The sequence below is a fragment of the Equus przewalskii genome, chromosome 16 (assembly GCF_037783145.1).
Source record: "Equus przewalskii isolate Varuska chromosome 16, EquPr2, whole genome shotgun sequence".
NCBI classification, from domain to species: Eukaryota; Metazoa; Chordata; class Mammalia; order Perissodactyla; family Equidae; genus Equus; species Equus przewalskii.
This window is the reverse complement of record NC_091846.1, coordinates 22,035,688-22,057,862: the sequence shown is the minus strand read 5'-3', so window position 1 is coordinate 22,057,862 and position 22,175 is coordinate 22,035,688. Positions and strand designations below refer to the sequence as shown.

At 37.8% G+C, this 22,175-nt stretch overlaps 1 protein-coding gene across 4 annotated transcripts in view; it reads left to right on the top strand.

Annotated features, from left to right (window-relative positions):
- FNDC3A (fibronectin type III domain containing 3A) overlaps positions 1-22,175 on the top strand; it is a 201,198-nt gene that overhangs the window by 77,817 nt on the left and 101,206 nt on the right. For all 4 annotated transcript variants that reach the window (XM_070578164.1, XM_070578162.1, XM_070578165.1 and 1 more), the window contains one exon: positions 8,600-8,675. In XM_070578164.1, the coding sequence (XP_070434265.1) occupies positions 8,600-8,675 (76 nt within the window). The remainder of the gene's footprint in view (positions 1-8,599; positions 8,676-22,175) is intronic.

Genomic DNA, 22,175 nt, shown 5'->3' with positions numbered 1-22,175 from the left:
TTAGATTGATCTCTTTCTAAAAGCTCTACTGTTTTACACCCCTCCTCCCACACTTTGTTTTTGAAATCATATCTAATCTTTTGTCTTGTGTGTGTCTGTCCCTTACCCTCTTATCATTCAAATAGGTAATTTTAGTACTTTTGTCTTTTAACTTGCTTAGTATCTTTATAGGTGGTTAATCTGCTACCTTTGCTGTGTTTTTGCCTTTACCAGTGATTTTATTTCCTGGTTTTTGCTTTGGGTTTTTTTAAAAATAATTTTCTTACGCCTATTTGTCATCTTCTCTTTCCCACTTAAATAAGTTCCTTCAGCATTTCTTGTAGAACTGGTTTCTTGGTGATAAACTCCTTTAATTTTTGCTTGTCTGGGAAGCTCTTAATTTCTTCTTCTATTCTGAATGCTAACCTTGCTGGATAAAGGATTCTTGGCTGTAGGTTTTTTCCTTTCAGCACTTTAAATATGTCCTGCCACTCTCTTCTTGCCTGTAGGGTTTCCACTGAGAAGTCCACCAGTATCCTTACGGGCTTTCCTTTGTATGATCACTTCTTGCCTTTCTCTTGTTGCTTTTAGGATTCTCTCTTTATCTTTAATTTTGCACATTTTAATTATGATGTGTCTTGGTGTGGACCTCTTGGTGTTCATCTTCTTTGGTGCTGTCTGTGCTTCTTGTACTTGGGTGTCTGTTTCCTTCCTTTGGTCAGGAAAGTTTTAAGTTATTATTTCTTCAGATAGGTTCTCTGCTCCTTTGTCTCTCTTTTCTCCTTCTGGGATACCTATAATACAAATGTTAGTGCACTTGATATTGTCCCAGAGTTCCCTTAGACTGTTCTCATTCTGTCTAATTCTTTTTTCTTTTATTTGTTCAGCTTGGGTGATTCCCTGTAGTCTTTCTTCCAGCTTACTGATCCCTTCTCCTGTATCATCTTCTCTGCTGTTGAGTCCTTCTAGTGAATTTTTCATTTCCAGTATTGTCTTCTTCATTTCTGATTGGTTCTTTTTATATTTTCCAGTTCTTTGTTGACATTCTCCCTGTGTGCATCCAGTCTTCTCCCAGTATCAGTGAGCATCCTTCTGAGTTTTTGTTTGAACTTTTTGTCAAGTAGATTGCTCATTTCTGTTTCATTTAGTTCTTTTCTGGGGTTTTGTCCTGTTCCCTTGCTTGAAATGTGTTCCTTTGCCTCCTCATTATGCCTCTTTGTCTGTGCTTATATCTATGTATTAGGTGAGTTAGCTATGTCTCCTGATCTTGGAGAAGTGGCCTTATGTAAGAGATGCTTTTTGAAGCCCAGCAGTGCCCTTGCCTCTTGACACCAGTCCAAATGATCCAGGAGTGACCCCTGTGTGGCCCAGGTTGCTCTTACTGCAGGTAACCAGGGAGTGGAGTCTTTCCCTCCCTGGCAGGCTGTTTGTAAATCAGGTTCAGGGAGCCCCAGCACAGTTGGCTACAGGGTCTGATAGCACACTCCTGTTGCAGTTTTCCTGATAACTGAGTAGGTACCCAGTGTAGCTGGTAGCTAGGCTCTGGGGCTTACAGTTGCTGTAGTCCTCAGGCCTGCAAGGCTGTTGTCAGCTCTCTTGTGATTGCAGCTGAGTGGGGCTGGCCCTAGGTATCGGAGCACCCAATTGTTTTAGGCTTTGGAAAGTGGGGCTGATCCTCTTTGTGGCTGTTCAAGAAGCACAGGTCTTCTGCCACTGATAAGCCCCACCGCCACAGGTCCACACACACCTTCAACACAGCCCTGGTCCGTGCACGCTTCCCAACCCCCTGGAGTGTTTACCCAATTGCCCCACTGCAGAGGCCCCCACCTCTCCACCAACACCCCCCACAGTTCACCTGGTCCTTATACAGGCTCTGCCCCACAGAGGCAGACACACTTGTCTGCCTGTAGAGGATCAAGGCACCCAGTCTGTGTGCACAGGCAAGTAGGCTGAGGGCTTGCTGTTGGGTGGAGCTGGTCTCTAGGGTGGGCTGCCTTCCCCAGCTGAACTGGATTAAATCTGTGCCCTAGTGGCATACCCCTGGGCTATCAGGCTGGGGGAAGAACTTCAGTGGTCCCTGCTAGCATCTGTGTCAGCACGCCTGTACTAGTTGACAACAATGGCCACCACCAATGTCTCAGTCTCTGGAGAGGTCTCACCTCTCACCAAGATGCACCCAGAGCCTGCCAGGTGAGTCTCTTTTCACCAAAGGACTGTGCAGCTTTCTTTTTGGAGATTTTAGGTTGCTCTTTGAGACAGGTAAATTTGTGCTTGGGCCCTTTAAGACCAGGGTCTTTTTGGCTTTCACCTGATAGCTTTTCTGTGGGTATTCCCCGCTGCAGTTAAGAGCCGGGGAAGCCAAATAGTAGGACACCCATCTCAGTTGTCCTGAGTCTGAAGGATGCTTATAGCGGTAACGGGCCCCTACTAAGGTCCCCACTTCTCCAGGGAGGGCTGCGTACCTTAGAGTGGCTCCCTCTTGGCCAACTGTGAAGGTCTGCCGCTCGTGAAGGTGGCTTTTTTCTCTCCAGAAGGAATTTCTGCCTCTTCCACCTCAGTCAGGACTGTCCCTTGTCGTGAGGGTTCTTTTTATCCAGTTTTCAGTTTTCTCTCCATGGCAGTTTTTCCAAAAATATTTGTAACCTCATTGTGTTTGTGGGAGGAGGTGAGTTCAGAGTCTGCCTACACCACCGTCTTGATGAGATCTCCCAATGATTCATGTTTTAAATTGCATGCCATTCTGAATACTATGATGGAATCACTCTGTCCCACCTGGGATGTGAATCATCCCTTTGTCCAGCAAATCTATACTATATATGCTACCTACCTGTATTGCTTAGGTATCAGTTGTAGTGTCTCCTCTTCCATTTATAATTTCATTGATTTGGGCACTCTCTCTTTTTTCCTGGGTTAGTGTAGCTAAAGGTTTGTTTGCAGATGACATGGTCCTGTTTATAGAAAATCCGAAAGAATCCTCAAAAACGTGACCAGCACTAATAAACGTATCTCAGCAAAATTGCAGGGTAAAAGATCAACACAAAACATTCACCTGTGTCTCTACACACTGGCAATGAAGAATTTGAAAAGGAAATTAAAACAATTCCTTTTACAGTAGCATCCAAAAGAATAAACTACATAGGAATAAATTTACGCAAGTTGATGAAAGACTTGTATACAGAAAACTATGGAAATTTGCTGAAAGAAATCAAAGACAACTTAACTAAATGGAAAGACATCCCATATTCATGGATTGGAAAACTTAATACTGTGAAGATGGTAACACTGCTGAAAGGAATGTACAGGTTCAGTGCAATCTTTATCAAAATTCCAGTGACCTTTTTTGCAGAAATGAAAAGGCTCATCTCAAATTCATATGGAATTGTAAGGGTTCCCAAATAGCCAACACAGTCTTGAAAAAGAACAACAAAGGAGGAGCACTAACACTTCTCAGTTTTAAACCTACTACAAAGCTAAAGTAGTCAAAACAGTGTAGTGGTGGCATAAGGATAAATATATAGACCAATGGGATAAAATTGAGAGTGTGGAAATAAGCTCATACATCTAGGGCCAGTTTGTTTTTGACAAGATTGCCAAGACTGTTCAATGGGAAGAGAATAGTCTCTTCAACAAACAGTAGGGGGACAATTGGATATCCATATGCAACAGAATGAAATTACACCCCAACCTCACAACATATACAAAAATTAAATGAATCAACAACCTAAATATAAAAGCTAAAACTATAAAACTTATAGGAGAAAACATAGGAGTAAATCTTCATGACCTTGAATTTGGCAATGGAGTCTTAGAGATGACACCAAAAATAAAAGCAACAACAACAAAAATTAGATAAATTGGGCTTCGTCAAAATTAAAAACTTTTGTATGTCAAAGAACATTATGAAGGAAGTGAAAAGACAACCTACGGAATAGTAGGAAATATTTGCATATCCTGTATCTGATAAGGGTCTAATATCCACAATGTATAAAGAACTTTTAAAATTCAACAAAAAGATACACAACCCAATTAAAATTGGGCAAATGACTTGAATACACATTTTCCCAAAGATTTCAAAATCACTAGGAACACATGACAAGATGCTCAACATAATTAGTCATTAAGGAAATGCAAATCAAAACCACAGTAAGATACCACTATATGCCCACATGATGGCTATAATCAAAATAACAAGCACTGGCAAGAGTGTAGAGAAATTGGAACCATTGCATATTGTTGATGGGCATGTAAAATGATGCAGCTGCAGTGGGAAAGTTTGGTGGTTCCTCAAAAACTTAAATATAGAATTACACTATGACTCAGCAATTCTACTCTTGGATATATATCCCAGAGAATTGAAAACAGGACATCAGATTCTTGTACATGAATGTTTATGGCAGCACTATTCTCAGTAGCCAAAAAGTTGAAATAGTCCAAATGTCCATCAGTGTTTGAATGGATACACAAAATTATGGTATATCCATGCAATAGAATGTTATTCAGCCATTAAAAGGAATGAAGTGCTGACACGTTACAACCAGGTTGAAGCTCAAAAACATTATGCTAAGTGAAAGAAACCAACTACAAAAGATCACATATTATATGATTCCGTTTATATGATATATCTAAAATGGGTGAATTCATAGAGACATAAGGCAAATTGGTGGTTACCAGGGTTTTGGAGGAGGGAAAAAGTGGAGTGACTCCTTACTGGGTAGAGGGTTTACTTTTGGGATGGTGAAATGTTTTGGAACTAGATAGAGGTGGTGGTAGCACAACATTGTGAATGTACTAAGTGCCATGGAAGTGTACATTTTAACATTAAAGTTAATTTTATGTTATGTGAATTTCACCTGACTAAAAATGTTAACAGGAATAAATTGACAATTTTTGAAAGAATCTGTGAGCTCATACTTCTACTAAGAAACATTTGAAGTTGGGGTGTGGGATAAAGGGAAGAATATAGAAAAGAAGGCTCTTCTTAATAGAAGAATGCTATTAGAAGAAACTAGTAAATGTAAAAAGAATGACTTTTAAAAATTGCCATTTTACGGCTACCACGGTAATGATTTAGTAATAATTCCTGAAACCATTGGATGAAAGACTGTTGAGGAATAAGCTATTTACAGATTCTCAGAGTATCACCATGTTGATTGTTAATTACTTTCAAAGGGAAGTGGTATCTTTATAATGGAGACATCTGACAGATACCACCTAAACCAAGTGATCAAAGTTAACATTACTGAGGTGCTCTAAAATGGTTTAAAGGAGCATGAGAGTGAGCAAATGTGGCAACACTTTAACAATTGGTGAATCTAGGTGAAGGATGTATGGATGTTCATTGAACTATTGCAGTTTTTCTGTACATTTAAAATTTTTCAAAATAAGAAGTTGAAGTAAAGATGAAATTTGGATAGGACCCTTCCCTGTTTAATAGCCTTGCCTAAAGGTTAACGATTTAACTCTTTAGCTTGATATTTAAGGATCTTCATAATCTAGCCTCTGTTTATCCTTCCAGTTTTCTCTTTTCCCATCTCATTTCTCAAACTTTAGCTATACACACTTCTCCTTTTTCAAATTGTCCATGATCTCCTTCACCCTCATGATTTCATATATACTGTGTGTGTTCTCTCCTTGAAGTGTCCTCACCCCATCTTTTTAGCTTGTTAACTCCTGGCTGTCCCTGTGAACACTATGTAGTTATCATCTCTTCCAGGAATCTTCTCTGATCATCCTGGGCTGAGTGGAGCCTATAGTACATTGTTCATATCCCTATTATACCACTTATTACACTGGACAGTTAATTGGCTGAGTACTTATTTGTCTCTACCTCACTACACTGTGAACTGTTATGAGGCTTTGGACTGTTATTCATTTTTCTTCTTGGTGCCGCACAATGGGTGTTTAATAAATGATTTTTAGATAAATGGATAAATTTCACCTCTTAATATTTTCTTGAACATCTTATTATAATTTAAAAGAGGTCCATTTATCCTCTTTTTTGCCTAATATCAGGATATATTAGTTGTGTATATGTCATGTTTGGTTTTATTTCTTTTTCTCAACTTTGTAGTGAATGAATTCATTAGAGGAACTATTAGTATTTTATAGAACTCCACACACAGTACAACCAGTACTGACAAGTGATCATGATTAAAAGCAATAACATGTATGTGAAGCACACCATAGTGTGACACACACAAGTAAGCACTTCTTTGGGTTTTGGACCCCGTTAGTAATTTAATGAAAACAGTGAAAATTGCAATATCTGCAGAAAGTTGCATGTACAATTCCAGGTGGTTCACAAACCCTTTGAATGGATGTCTGTGGCCCTCAGGAGCTCCATTAAACACATAAACACACACCCATGCTCAGGTAATAGACTAATTTAAATGTTTGATCCCATGTGCTCTCATTGCACTTTACTTCTATCATAGCACTTACCGTCAGTCAATTATCAAAAGGAGTAATCATTGAGGTACATCAGAAAACATACTTCTAAAGTTACAGTGTTTAAAATAAAATATATTTCCAGAGCTTCTTTTGCCACAGTAGTTAGTGATATAATAGGCAGAAGAGTATATCGTATGCTAATAGAGGTATCTTAAATTTAGCAAATTGTATGAATTAGCTCTCTGGGGAAAAAAATTTTTGGACCTTCTCCAGATAAATTTTAGATGCATTAAAGAACTAAATATAAGCAATTAAATTATCTAAAAACTAGAATGAAATAGAAACAAGTACTTTTATCAAACTCTAGGTTGGTGTTGTCCAATGGAAATATAATGCAGCCACATTCAAATAGTAAAAACAGGTAAAATTAATTGTAATAATGTTTTATTTAACCCAGTATGTCCAGAATATTATTTCAGCATGTAATCAGTATAAAAATGATTAATGAGGTATTTTACATTGTTGGGTCTTTTTGTACTAAGTCTCTGAAATCGGTGTGTATTTTATTCTCATAGCACATCTCAATATAGACTAGCCACATTTCAAGTGCTTGCTAGCCAGCCACAACTTAAATTTAGAAACAATAGAAGATGTCACAAGGGAAAAAATGGATAACATTGGCTACAGGAAAATAAACAATTGTATTTGAATAAAAGGAGAAAATTTTGCAGCGTAATTTAGTACAATATTATTATTATTAATATGCAAAGAATTCATACAAATCACTAAAATCGTTTAAGACCCCAAAAGATAAAAGGATAAGATGACACAAACAGTTACAAAAGAACTAGTAACAAACATAAAGATAACATTTAACCTTGTTAATAATCAAAGAAATACAAATTAAAACAATAGTAATATACTATTTTCATCTATCAAGGTAGCAGAGATTTTAAAACTATAATTTCCAGGGTTGCAGAGAATGTGGTTGAAGGATGTTCTCATAGACCGTGAGGGGGAATATGCATTAGTAAAATAAACTTTTAAAAAGCAATTTAGCAACAAGCACAGGAATTCTATTTCTGGGAATATATGTCGTAAGGGAACAATACTAATTATAGAGAGGGAAAAACTGCATACCAAATGCTCACTTCAGCGCTATTTATAATAATGGAAAAACTGAATGCTACCTAAATTCCGTACATTAAGAGAATGGCTAAGTAGTTTATAGTATAGTCATTTAACAAATACTTTGAGTAATTAACAGCATGGAAAAGTCTTTTTTATAATATTAAACTTGAAAAAGATACAGAATTGGAGATCTTTTATCTATATTTAAGGGGAAAAATTAAGCCTATGCATAGAGAACAAGACTAAGAAATTTATCAGAGGGGCCGGCCCAGTGGCAAGGCAGTTAAGTGTGCACATTCCGCTTCGGCGGCCCGGGGTTCACTGGTTCGGATCCCGGGTGTGGACATGGCACTGCTTGGCAAGCCATGCTGTGGTAGGCGTCCCACATAGAAAGTAGAGGAAGATGGGCACAGATGTTAGCTCAGGACCAGTCTTCCTCAGCAAAAAGAGGATTGGCAGCAGTTAGCTCAGGGCCAATCTTCCTCAAAAAAAAAAAAAAAAAAATTTATCAGAGTGTTAACAATGTTTATCCTAGGATAGAAAGACTTCTGATCTTTTTCCAGTTTTGTGTGTTTCAGATGTCATAAAATGTGTATTACCTATATAATGAAAAGAAAACCATTTAAAGTGGTAGGATTAATTTGATACATTCCCAGATATAATTTGAGATGTCAGACTAATTCAAGTATGCTCATCTCATGCTCTGCTGATCAATTTATACTTTATCTTTAGAAAAACACATACTTAGCAACTGAATAATTAAGCATAGATGATCCAAATATTCTGTGGTTTGACTCCATCTTTGTTTCAGAGTAAAATTTATTGACTTTCCAATAAAAGTTTGCCACTGTTTTTTTTTATTTCCTTACTTTTGGCTTAACTCTGACCTCCAGAAAAGTGAAGTAATATTTTTATCAACAAATGTGTAAAATGTGTACTCGCTATCTTCCTTCCCAGTTTCACGAGGTTAAATAGCTCACATATACTCTCTTACTAGCAATGCTTAGTATTTCAATATACTGATGTACTCTATTTTGATTATTATTATTTGCTCTATTATTTGCTTGTTTTGATTAATACTTCTTCCCCTCATTTTAAGGTTATTTTGGTACAAGTTAACCCGGGGGAAGCATTTACAATAAGAAGAGAAGATGGACAGTTTCAGTGCATTACAGGTAAGAATGATAATTTATTATGATTTGAAACAAGACAAAAATTTATGATACATAAAAGTGTATATGCTTGCAGTTTCTTCCTTTCTTTCTCACTACCACCACACCAAGGCACAAACTCTGAATACCTTATGGTTTAACTATTGCAGGAACACCCTAATTAGTCTCTTTGCCCTGGCTTCTTGATTAATCTTAATGTAATATTAAATTGTTCACGTGACTCTCTTTCTCAGAAATATTCACTGAATCCGGTTCAGGTTCCTTAGTCTTTTTAAAAGATCATTTCATCTTTCTAGTCTTGCTTCCACTTTCCCTTCGATATTGTTTCCCTTCAATCTTGGTAAGTTGGCTTATTCACTGTCTCTTGAACCTGTCTAGTACTTTCTGTATTTTTCTTCTTATCTTGAATTCAGCCTATCATCCCTGCCCCCAGCCTATCCACACCCTACCAGTGCTTCAAGACTGAGCTCAGATCTTATCTTTAAAAGGTTTTTTGTGAAGTCTTTAGTGGGCATCCCCTCCTCACTACTCACTAGCCATCCCCCACACACATTTATGACAAACAAAAATGTCTCTAGATATCACCAAATGTCTTCTGTGGAGCAAAACCAACCCCAGTCGAGAACCACTGCCTCCTGTGAAGACAGGAGCAGCGAAAAGGTCACTGGCTTTGGGATTAGAGAACCTAGTTTTAAATCCCAACTCTTGCCACAAACTAGCTGTATGAACTTTTACATGTTGTTTAACTTCTATCAGATACATTTCTTATCAGTAAAATTCCCCTGTCTGTGAGTAATAGCACACTTCATAGGATAATTGTGAGAGTTAACTAATATGCTTGAAAAGCATTCTAAACCAGACCTGGCACATAAAAGGACTCAATAAATGGTGGTGGTGGGTGCTGTGGTGGTATTTAATAGAAAGTGACCCTCATCTCCACTGAAACCCCATAACACCAATTATTGTGTGATTCATTTAGTAAGTAACTGTGTACTTTCTTGCAATATTTATTCTTGTTATATTTTTTAAAGCCATTTAAATTTTGTATGTTTAACTTGAAATGTTTATTCAGTTTCTCCAACTAAGTTCTAAGCACTTCGAGGGCAGATAACCACTTCTTACATTTCTTTGTATCGCCTTCAGTTCCTGACCTTCCATATATTGGATATCTAACTAACAGTTGTTGCTTTAATTTGGAAAAAGCACATCAGAAATACGATGACCATATGCTTTATCATCCAAACTGGACACTTCTGAAAATGAAAGAGGACCCTAGCAATTACTCCAAGGCAACTGATGTCAGCCAAGAATGTCCCAGGTCAAATAGGACTTATGGTACCCTCCATCTTCCCTGGGCTGTCTAATCTATTTACTCTAAGAAGAAATAGACTTATCTCTTTCCAGAAGAGCAATTAGCTCAATAATTAAAATTAAAACTTTTAGCCTGCCATCTAAACCTTACATGTCTTAGAGTTAGCACTCTCTCTAAGTTAATTTAAATCTTGTGTGTGGCAATTAAGGTAACCACAAATAGGAAGGGCCCACATCTTAAGGGTTTAAAATAAACCAGGTAGTAGAATTTATAAGCAATATAATAAGCTTCTCTTGTCTTTACTCATCAATTAGGTTTTCATAAAAATAATTTCATTTTTATACTGGGTACCTCTTAGAATGCAAGTTTCTAATAGAGCACACACCTTAGGTTTATTTATACATCTCTTTTCAAGTGGTTTTCAAAGAATATTGTTTATGTTGGAAGCATTTTAACTAATATAACACTGATCTTTTCGAACAAATCTGCAAATGAGGATACTCATTACCTTTTTAGTGTGACTTAAAGTACAAAAACTGCCAATCACAGATAATCACTGAATTTTAAATAACTTGTATTTTAAAAGTCAACTTGTAGCTATAATTTGTAAATCCCTTCCCTTATAAAATCAATTACATTGATTTTTTTATGTAGCAGTTACTCCTTCAGTCAGGACCAAAAAAGCCTATCTAATTTATAATGTGTCTGGAGTACTAACAGTCACCTAATAATAGGCACTGACTACCATGTGAAGATATTTTTAGGCAGGGACACATTTCTCTGCTTCAGTAGAAAAGGGAGACTCCTCTCTCTATATGACAGATTATAAGAGGGAAGACTTTGTTTTAAAATTACTGGACAGAGTTTTTTAAAACACTGCAAGGGATAAGGGGAACCAGACAGAAAGTAAAAAGCACTCCCTTCTTTGTTTATATTTTTGTTTGTCCAAAATTAAAAGATGAGATAAAGGTGGAAGCAGTAGTAGTGAACGAGGGACTGGGGTTGAAGTCTTTATAAAAACCAATGTGCCCTCACTCCAAGCAAGAGAAGAAGACAGGACAGGAAAAGACTAATGCCTACTGGAGCTCGTCCTCCTCCCTTTTCTTCCCTTTTGCCATCACTAGTTTCTATCATGTGGCATACATCTTTCTGAACTAGTTCTAGAGCTAGGTAAATAATAAGCGTAGAAGTAGAAGTGGAGGCAACAGGTAACAAAGAGAAAGAGAAAGTCTTAAGGGAGGAAAATCATATGCCAGTGAAGCTGAGAGAAAAATAGAATCCTGTGGCCCTAAGGCCATCAAGTTAGGAAAACTTTTCTCTTCACAGCCACTATACTAATAAAAGAAAACCTTTGTAGTGAAACCTAAAGAATTGAGATAAATACAGTGTAAATTAATAAACATTTGAATTAAAGACTATTCTTTTTAAAGTAGTTTTATTGCCTGTCAAGAATTTAAAGAAATAAAAACTGTTAACAGAAATCCTAGGAAACCTTAAACATCTAAATGATCCCCCTATTTTATTGGAGGTTCAGAATTTGTGAGATATAGCTAAATATAGGCAGAGCTCAATATAGTACTTTTACCACAATAGTGTACTGCTTGGAGATATAAATTGCTAATTTTTTTTTTTCATGAATTTACTAAGTGTCTGCTGAAGTATTCTGTGCCAGCTGCTGAGGATTCAAAGAAAACTAAAACACAGTTCCTGCTGTTCAAGAACACAGTGTAGCAGGGAAGAAAGGGGAAAAATTAACAATTGTATTACAGTATAAAAAGAACCATTAGAGATAGGCATGAGGTTTTGTGGGAGTGATGTCAGGAAAAAAATTCTTCAAGGAGAAAGTGACACATGGCTTGTCTTTAAGGAAAATAGAAGTTGGCCAAATGGACAAAAGAGTCTCAGGAAAGCATTTTAGGCAGGGGGAACAGCATACAAAACCAACAGAAGGAAAGAATACCTTGACTTATTTGAATAACTGCAAAGAGATTAGATTTGCTAAAAAGTTGTATAAGGGGATGTAGATGGAGATGAATCTGAAAATGTAGACAGATCTTGAAATGGCTTGACTGTCATGCTAAGAATTTACACTTTATTGTAAAGGTGAAGAAGAGCCATTGAGGAAGATTATGCAGGAGAGTTAACATCCAATTTACAGTTTGGAAAGGTCAATGTCGTCTTCCTGTTATGTTAATATGTGGTTACTTGTTAACCTAAAAATCTTATTACAAACAAAAGTGTTCAATAAAATACAACAAATAATCTTTTAAATGCATTGCTGAGCTTCTCTCTCTTCCCTCCATCCCCCAAAAAATAGGGGGAAAAGGAAATAAATTATGGGGTAAAAACAAGCGCTTTTCAATATATGTTTTTCAAAATATGTTTCCTGTTTATCTGAAAAGAATATTCTTTGTCCATTTGATTTGATCACTTTTTTATTGTTGCATACCATTCTTTATGAGTCCTATCCAGGATCTGACATCTATCTTCCCCTTTTCTGCCTTATTTCATGTTCTTTTAGATCCTGCATCACTCTTAAATATCTAAAAGTGTAGTTCTCTGCCTTTAACTACTTTCCAGTTTGCCATTCTGCTTATTGGTTAGGTTTATTTATACTGCCTGATTCTGACGCATACCTTATTTTTCCCATCTTAAGCCACTGTTCATTGGTTTCAGCACAAATATATCATTGCTTTTGAAATCCGAGTACAATCTTGAATGTCTCAGTTTTTTTCTATGAAAAGGTATTTTGAAACTGATCTGATAACTTGATGTTTTTGGTTTTTTTAGTGAAGTGCTTTGATAGGTCAACAGATTGCCTTGTATGATGATAGATACTGTGAAAATTAATTCATTTTTGCCTGGTAATTGTACATAGGGATGTAAAAATTTATTGAATGAGTAAATCTTCCAGTTTAGTATTAATAGATCTTTGTAACGTGCTAAAGACTGCCCTTCTTAATTTTCTTTTGTGGGGAGGTATGCAGAATAGAGAATTAGGGAAGGTTTCTGAATTTAGGTTACTGGGGGTGGGGGGAGGGGAAGGTCCTAGACGCATATTTTGTAGAGAATATTTGGTAAACTCTTAAGATCCTTGTTTTAGAGCCTGCTTTCCTAGCAATAAATTGGTACTCATCCTTTAGACATCCTTTCTGCGAAGTGTTTGCAGACTAGATCATTCTTCAGTTTCTCTCCTCTCCTATACCTGGCTACCCATATAGAAATATTTGAGGGCAGAAATTTAGTTTTACATGTGTTTGTAGCCGTGTTGCCTTATGTAGTACCCAGCACCTAGAGAATGCTCAGTGAATGTTTAATTAAGTTGAATGGGGAAGAGAAAAAACTTAACGTTTTCTGAGCATTTCTATGTGCCAAGCAAATGGAGTCTATATACAAAACAGTTTTATCTAAAAACCCTCATTATTGAGAAGGAGATGTGGTTTTCTTTTTTGTTTCCTCCATGATACCTCAAAATGAATAAATAGGACTAAAGAGTAAAAATTTATTAATTAAATATTTAGTGATTTTGCATTGTTATGGCACTTCTCCTTTGGTTTGATTCCATGCTGCTACATGTAAGAAAGTAAGTTATAAAAAAGCAAAAAGAATATACAGATTGCCTAGGCCTGAATAGTTTTTATATACCCTGGCCCCTTCAAATTATGTATTTAAGAAGACAAACAAAGATACTGATGATTGTTTACATTTATTAATCTATAGGTAATAGTTAAGCACGTGTACGGTACCTGGGTTTGCGTTCCAGCTCTGCCACTTACTCTTATATCAGTCAGGTTATATTAAGCAATTTAGTGATTACTTTTACATCCTGTCTTGCCATTTGTTTGTGTAATAGACTCTATGTGTATGTGTGTGTATGGATGTATTGTTTTGGACGTATTTTAGACATTCTGTTTATATCTGGAACCACAGAACCCAAGAGCTGCATCAGGTATATAACCCTAATTATGTTGATCATGGATTAACTGGATCTACATTTTGATGATTTGTTTTTGCAACATTGCCTCCACAGTTGCACTTCAGCAACAGTGAGGACTTTATATATTCTTCATCTGTTCACTCATGCAGTATTCAGTAAGAGACAAAAGTGAATAAGCAAGCACTATTTACTTATTTCCTCAAGCTCATCTGACACACTTTCTTATGTATCTTTATGGGAAGATGAAATCAAATTTGATCACTGGCCCATTGCCAATTTAAAACTTTGTCTTATGTTATATCATCCAGGACTTTTTTTCTCTAGTGCTCTTTCTATACATTTCTAATCAATAGCTTTGACAAAAATAAATGATGTTTATAGAATTTTTAGAAAGTTACCAAGGACAACTAATAACATTAAGTAAATATCAAGCTCAAGAAGATCAGAATATATTAAAATGATAGGTCTAAACCAATAGGATAAAGTTTAATAGGAGTAAATACAAAGTTTGGCATTTTGATTTAAAAAATTAACTGCACTGGTACTGTATAGATGTGTATCAGAGTTTCTTTTTGAAACTGACTCTTGTCTGTTAAACACAAAAGGAGTTTATTAAGATGATATTGAGAGTCTTCCTAGTCTTCTCTTTCCTTCCTAACACTTCAATCCTAAAGCCATTAGGTGGGGCAGAACAATATAGACACTTGTCTTAGTTCATTTGGGCTGCCATATAGAATACCATGGACTGGGTGGCTTATAAACAACAGAAATTTATTTCTCCCAGTGCTGGAGGCTAGAAGTCCAAGATTGGGCTGCTAGCATGGTTGGGTTCTGGTGAGAGCCCTCTTCTGGGTTGCAGACTGCTGACTTCTTGCTGTGTCCTCACATGGCAAAAGGGGCAAGGGAACTGTCTGGGATCTCTTTTATCAGAGCACTAATGTGATTCATAAGGGTGTCACCCTCATGATCTCATCACCTCCCAAAAGCCCCACCTCCTAATACCAGTTAGAATTTCAACATGTTAATTTTGAGGGCACACAAACATTCAGTCTATGGCAACACTGCACTGATGGGAGTGGGGGAGGTGAGCTGCAGTGTCCCAGAGTGGGATGTCAGAACCTAATTTGGGTGAGGAGTTCATCACATCGGAGAATAGCCTAGTGTAGAGAATCAGAGCCCAAACAGAGTGAGGAGGAAATTCACATAGTGAGGTGGCCTGGTATAGAGACTCAGAGTCAAAGCAGGCTGAGGAAGGTATCCTCAAGAAGGGGTGGCCTGGCGTGGGGTGTAAGAATCTGAGCTGGATGAGGAGGTCATAAATACAGTGGAGTGGCCCAGTGTAGAGAATCAGTGCATGACTAAGGTGAAAGCATCCATATGTGAGGGCAACCTGATGTAGGGAGTCAGAGCTCAAACAGTGAGGAGGCCATCTATGTGGAGGGGTAGCCTGACATGGATTGTTGGAGCTCCAGCAGGGTCAGACCGTTCACATGCTGGGGGTGTTCTGGAGCAGAGAGTCAGATTCCAAGTTGTGTAAAAAGGACATTCACATGGAGGATGGTCTGCTGCTGAGTGGGGAGGGCATCTACACAGAGGGGTAGCGTGGCATGGGGTGTCATAGCCCCAGCAGGGTGATGAAAGTGTCTGTGTAGTAGAAGCAGTCACCATGAAGACTCAGAGCCAGTTTGAGCTGTCAGAGCCCAAACAAGGTGAGGAGGATGTTGTCTACATGGGAGGTGTGGGATGGGGTCCAGCAAGGAGAATCAGATCCTGAGCATGGTGAGGAAGGGATCTCTATTGCCATGATAGGAGGTATCAGAGCCCAGGGAAGCCCATCCACATGTGGAGGGTAGCCTAGCATAGAAAATGAGAGCCTGAGTGGGTTGAGGAGGGCATCCGCATAGAGGAATGGCCTGGTATGGGTTGTCAGAGCCAAAGCAGAGTTAAGGAGGTGGTCCACATGGTGGGGTGAGGGCCTAGTGAGGGGAGTCAGAGCCCAAATGTGGTGACAAGAGAATATACACAGAAGTGGAGTAGGTAGCCCAGCACTGGGTATTAGAGTTTGTGTGTGACCACATGGAGCCAGGGAGAGAAGGATATCTACATGGGGAGTTGGGTGGGTAGTGGGCTTCAACATGGGAAGTCAGTGAAGCTAGCATCTGCTCTGGGAGAGTTGCCCAGTGTGGGGAGACAGAAGGGGCTTAGGAGAGCATCTGCCAGGGGCAGGAATGGTGGCAGAGATGGAGGTTTATTATATGTACCGGGCGCTAATCAAAGAAGCAGTGACATTAAAAGTTATGAGAGCCAAGTTTCTTACTATCAGAGAAGGAGTTTGAGATGTGGAAATGGAGGAAACTAGAGGGAATCCTTTGGCAACTTAATCAGAATATTCAGACATTTCTGATTCTAGGTCTGGGGCAGGGAAAGTACAAGGTGATACTGGAACATATTGTTAGCCCAGAAAGAAGGAAATGCTCAAAAATGGATGAAGACATGTCAAAATGACATAGTAGCCAGCTTGAAGTAACTTCTACTAGCAAAATCAGACACAGTTTGAGCATCAAAATGATAGAAATGGATTAAAGCCCACTGAGTAAAATAGGAAACTGTGAGTCCAAATATAAATAAATAAATGAACAAATTGAAAGTTTGCTGGAAAATGGACTGTTTACATAGTTTCAAAGTACCTCCCCACATAATGCTTACTGATTAAAGGCAAAAAAAAAAAAGTAACTTTACAGTGGAGAAACCTGGCAGACACCATCTTAATCTAGTGATCAAATCCTATGTCGTCAGTAATGGGAGAAATCCAAATTGTGTGCTACCTGATATGATGCACTAAGAGGAACACGGTGTCACTTCTGTGATATTTCTCCCAAGAATGTATAATCTGAATCTAAACACAATGAAATAGTGGACAAACCCAAATCGAGAGACATTCTATAAAATAACTAGACTGTAGTCTTCAAAAGTCAAGATCATGAAAGTCAAGGAAAGACTGAGGAATCATTCAGACTGATAGACATAAAGGAACATGCCAACTAAATGCAATACGTGATTCTGAACTGCAGTCATGCATCACTTAACAACCAGGATACATTCTGAGAAGTGCATTCTTAGGCAATTTCATCATTATGCCAACATCATAGAGTGTACTTACACAGACCTAGATAGTATAACGTACTACATATGTAGGCTATGGGGTACTGATCTTATGGTACCACCGTCATGTATGCAGCCTGTCATTGACCAAAATGTCATTATGTGGTAAATGACTGTAGACACTTTTGCTAGAAGGCACGTTATTAGGACAATTGGTGAATCTTGAATGAGGTTTGAAAATTAGATGGTTTATTAGTTTCTTTGGGCTGCCATACAAAGTGCCACAAACTAGGAGGCTTAAAACAACAGAAATTTAATGTCTCACAGTACTGGAGTTAGAAGTCCAAGATCAAGGTGTCAGCAGGGTTGGCTCCTTCTGGGGGAGAATTCATGTGTCTCTCCTAGCTGCTAGTGATGGCCAACAGTCCTTGGGATTTCTTGGCTTGTAAATGCATCGCCCCATTCTGTCTCCACCTTCACGTGGCATTCTTCCTGTGTCTCTGTGTCTTCACATGTCTGTCTTTTTATAATGATACCATTGGTTTGAGGCCCACTTTACTCCAGCATCACCACATCTTAACTCATTACACCTGCAATGACCCTATTCCCAAATAAAGTCACATTCTGAGGTAGTGGTATTTAAAGATATCTTTTTTGGGGGGACACAATTCAACTTATAACAGATAGTAATAAAGTATCAGTCTTAATTTCCTGGTTTTGATGGTTGCTTTGTTATATTGGAAGTTGTTCTTTTCTATAGGAAATGCATACTAAAGTATTCCATGGGTACTAGGCCATCATGTCAGCATTTTACTTTCAAATGGTTGAGGGAAGATAGTTCTTTCTGCTGGCTGGATATGCAACGTTTTTTGTAAGTTCGTGATTCTTTCAAAATTTTTTAAAAATATTACTTTAAGAAAATGATATTGGATGTCATAGAATCTTTGGGAGGACTAGAGAACCAGACTCAAGGCTAAGCTTCAGGAACAGTTCTCCAAAACCATGCTACAGAACTGGTATGAATAAGAAGTTATCATGAGTGCCATGATTATACTCATTCCCTTTCTTCACTAATAACTCGGTGTTATGTGCTTCCAGCACAGATACCACTTCTGCAACAGGAATCTTGTAGCTACCCACCACTGCCTCCTAGGTTATCGGCACCTATAAGAGCAGTGGTCTTTACCTCACACCACACACAACACACAAGAGGTCCTCCAACACACAAAAGGTCTTCAGAGCCTATGCACCAAAGCAAATGGTAGTCTCCACGACAGTGCAGGAGAGATAGACTTAACTTTATTAATAGAACTTGCTTATTTTAGTAGAACTAGAGCTAAATATGAGTCACCTGTTGAATCTTATTTGCAAAAGTGAAAACAAATGAAATCTTGGGCTGCAAAAACAGAAATGTAAGTTCAGAACAGATGGTGTAATACTCTGGTTAGATGGCATCCTTTTATATATTTAAAGAGAAGTATTTAGTTTAAAAAAAGTATTGACAAACTGAGATTGAACCCAGGAGGGGAACCAAGAGAGCACTGAATCATGAAATCATTCTTATAAAAGACTATAAAAACACTTGTGGAATGTTTAACCTAGAAAAGAGAACTATGACTTGGAATACATTGTTCTTTGTACCTTTAATGGCAGAATTTAGACTGAGTGAGAGTTACAGAGAAACAGATTTTGACTCACAGGGAAGAACTGTCCAACAATTACGGCTGTATAAAAATGGAATCATTGAGAGTAATGTCAGTATCATGACAGAGTGAGCTCTTCCCTTAGAATCTCCCCTGTAAGATACAATGAAAAAGACATTCATAAACCACAGAGAACATTCACACAACACAAAATATATCTGAGAGACCCACACAGCCATACTTCTGAAGGTGGACCCCCTGGGAGGAAGTGGAAGGCGGTAAGGGGATCTCCCTTTCCTCCCCCAGTGGCAGCAACCCAGAGCATGGGACCACACATGGCTCTGAGAAAAGTAGGGGGAGGGGCAGCTCTCCACGGGAATACCTTTGATCCTCAAATTCCCTCGTAGCCTGTGGGAAAGCCCCACACAGAAGTGGATAAGCTATTATGGGGGTGTGTCTCTGTCAAGCCAGCACCCCAAGAGAGCGGATAACAAGGGCAGAGCAAGAACACCTCCAGGATCATGCAGGCGAAAGAAAGCAGACTTCCCTCTGCCCAGTGCTCTAGCTCAGCCAGTCGGCCAGAGCATCCCCACATACATTAGAAAAGCAACAGCTGTGAGCAAGCTAGCCAGAATCAGACAGGCCCTGTCAGCATAGATTCTGGGGACAGGCACAACTGCCAGGGATCTCAGCAGGCTCAGAATACACAGCTCCTGACCCTTCCCCCATTGGTGGCAGGTGCACTCTGCAACCAGATACTATCACTTTGCAAAGACACAAATCCACACCTCAAACAGTATGAAAAATATATTACTACTCCAGACCAAAAGGAAGACGACAAGCACCCAGAAATCAAACTGGAAGGCACAAAAATTCACAGTCTAAATGACAGGGAGTTCAAAATAGCCATCATAAAAAAACTCAGTGAGTTACAAAAAAATACAGATAGTTCAAACAAATCAGGAACAAAGTTAATGAACAGAGAGAATTCTTCACAAAAGAAACAATAAAGAAAACCAATCAGAAATGTTGGAGATGAAAAGCACAATAGATGAGATAAAGAAAAATTTGGACTCCCTGAATACCAGAGGTGATATTATGGAGAACAGAATTAGCAGTCTGGAGGACAGAAATAAAGAAATGCTTCAGATGGAGGAGGAGAGAGAACTAAGACTATAGAGAAATGAAGAATCTTTCCAAGAAGTATCTAACTCAATTGGGAAATGCAACATAAGGATTATGGGTATTACAGAGGAAGAAGGGAGCAGAAAGCTTGTTCAAAGACATAATGGCTGAAAACTTCCCAAATCTGGGGAAAGAGCTGAAAATACAAGTAAAAGAAGCTAATAGAACTCCCAATTACATCATTGTAAAAAGATTTTCTCCAAGGCATGTATTAGTAAAACTGGCAAAAGTCAATAAGAACAAAAAAGTATTAAGGGCAGCAAGGCAGAAGAAAATAACTTACAAAGGAACCTCTATCAGGCTTTCAGTGGGTTTCTCAGCAGAAACCTTACAGGCTAGGAGAGAGTGGAATGATATATTGAAAATTCTGAAAGACAAAAACTTCCAACCGAGAATAGTCTATCCAGCAAAAATATCCTTCAGATATGACAGAGAAATAAAAACTTTCCCAGATAAACAAAAGCTAAGGGAGTTCATCACCCAAGACACCCTCCCCTGACAAGAAATTATCAAGAAGGCCCTCATACCTGATTTAAAAAAAAAAAGGAAAGAAAAGGTTTACAAAACCTTGAGCAAGGAGATAAATAGGCAGACAAAATCATAAAATTGCAGCTCTCTATAAGAACAGGTTAGCAAACACTTAATTATAACATTAAAGATAAAGGGAAGGAAAACATCAAAAATAAATATAATCTCATCATTTTAACCACATATTCACAACATAAGATGGAAATAGTTGTGACAACAACTTAGAAGGGGAAGAGAAAAGGGATAGAATTGGCTTAGACTAAGGAAATAAAAGGTTATCAGAAAATAAACTGTCTCATCTACTAGATTTTTTAATACAAACCTCATGGTAACCGCTAAGCAAATAATCAGAACAAAAACACAAGTGATAAATAAAGAGAAAACTGAGAAAACCATCATAGAGAACTACCAAACTGAATTGGAAGTGTGAAATACACTGGACAAGAAGCAAAAGAAATACAGAACAAATGGAAAACGAGAGATTAAAAGGCAGCAATGAAGCCCTCATGTATCAATAATCACTCTAAATGTAAATAGATTGAATTCTCCAAACAAAAGACACAGAGTGGTGGGATGGATTAAAAAATAAGACCCAACAATATGCTGCCTCCAGGAAACACATCTCATCTCTAAAGACAAACACAGGCTTCGCGTGAAGGGATGGAAGACAATACTCCAAGCTAATGGCAAACAAAAGCAGGTTTTGTCATACTTATATCAGACAAAGTAGACTTCAAGATAAAGAAGACAATGAGAGACAAAGAGGGACAGTATATAATGATAAAAAGGACACCCCAGCAAGAAGACAACACTTAAAATATATATGCACCCAACACAGGAGCACCAAAGTACATAAAGCAACTATTAACAAACCTGAAAGGAGATGTTAACAGCAACACAATAATAGTAGAGGACCTCAACACCCCACTTGCATCAGTGGATAGATATCCAGACAGGAAGTCAGGTAACTAGTGGATTTACATGAAATGCTAGAACAGATGGATTTAATAGATAGATAGATAGATAGATAGATATATATAGAACACTCCATCCTAAAAGAGCAGAATACATATTTTTCTCAAGTGCACATGGAATATTCTCAAGGATAGACCATATGTTGGGGAACAAGGCAAGCCGCAATAAATTGAAGAAGACTGAAATCATATCAGGCATCTTTTCTGACCATAATGCTATGAAATTAGAAATCAACAACAAGAAAAAAGCTGGGAAAGCGACAAAGATGTGGAGACTAAACAACATGCTACTGAACAACCAATGAATCATTGAAGTTGTTAAAGGAGAAATCAAAAGATATCTGGAGAAAAATGAAAATACAACATACCAACTCACGTGGGATGCAGGAAAAGCAATCCTAAGAGGGAAATTCATAGCAATACAGACCCACCTTAACAAACAAGAAAAACCTTAAATAAGCAATCTTAAAGTACATCTAACAGAATTAGAAAAAGAAGAACAAAGCCCAAACTCAGAAGGAGGGAAATAATAAAAATTAGAGCAGAAATAAATGAGATTGAAACAAACAAAAAAAAAAACCAGAAAGGATCGATGAAACCAAGAGCTGGTTCTTTGAGAAGGTAGACAAAATTGACAAACCCTTAGCCAGACTCATTAAGAAAAAAAGAAGGCTCAAATAAATAAAATTAGAAATGAAAGAAAATACAACAGATACCACAGAGATACAAAGGATTATAAGAGAATACTATGAAAAACTATATGAATATAGATGCAGAAATTCTCAACAAAATATTGGCAAACCAAATACAGCAGTAGATTAA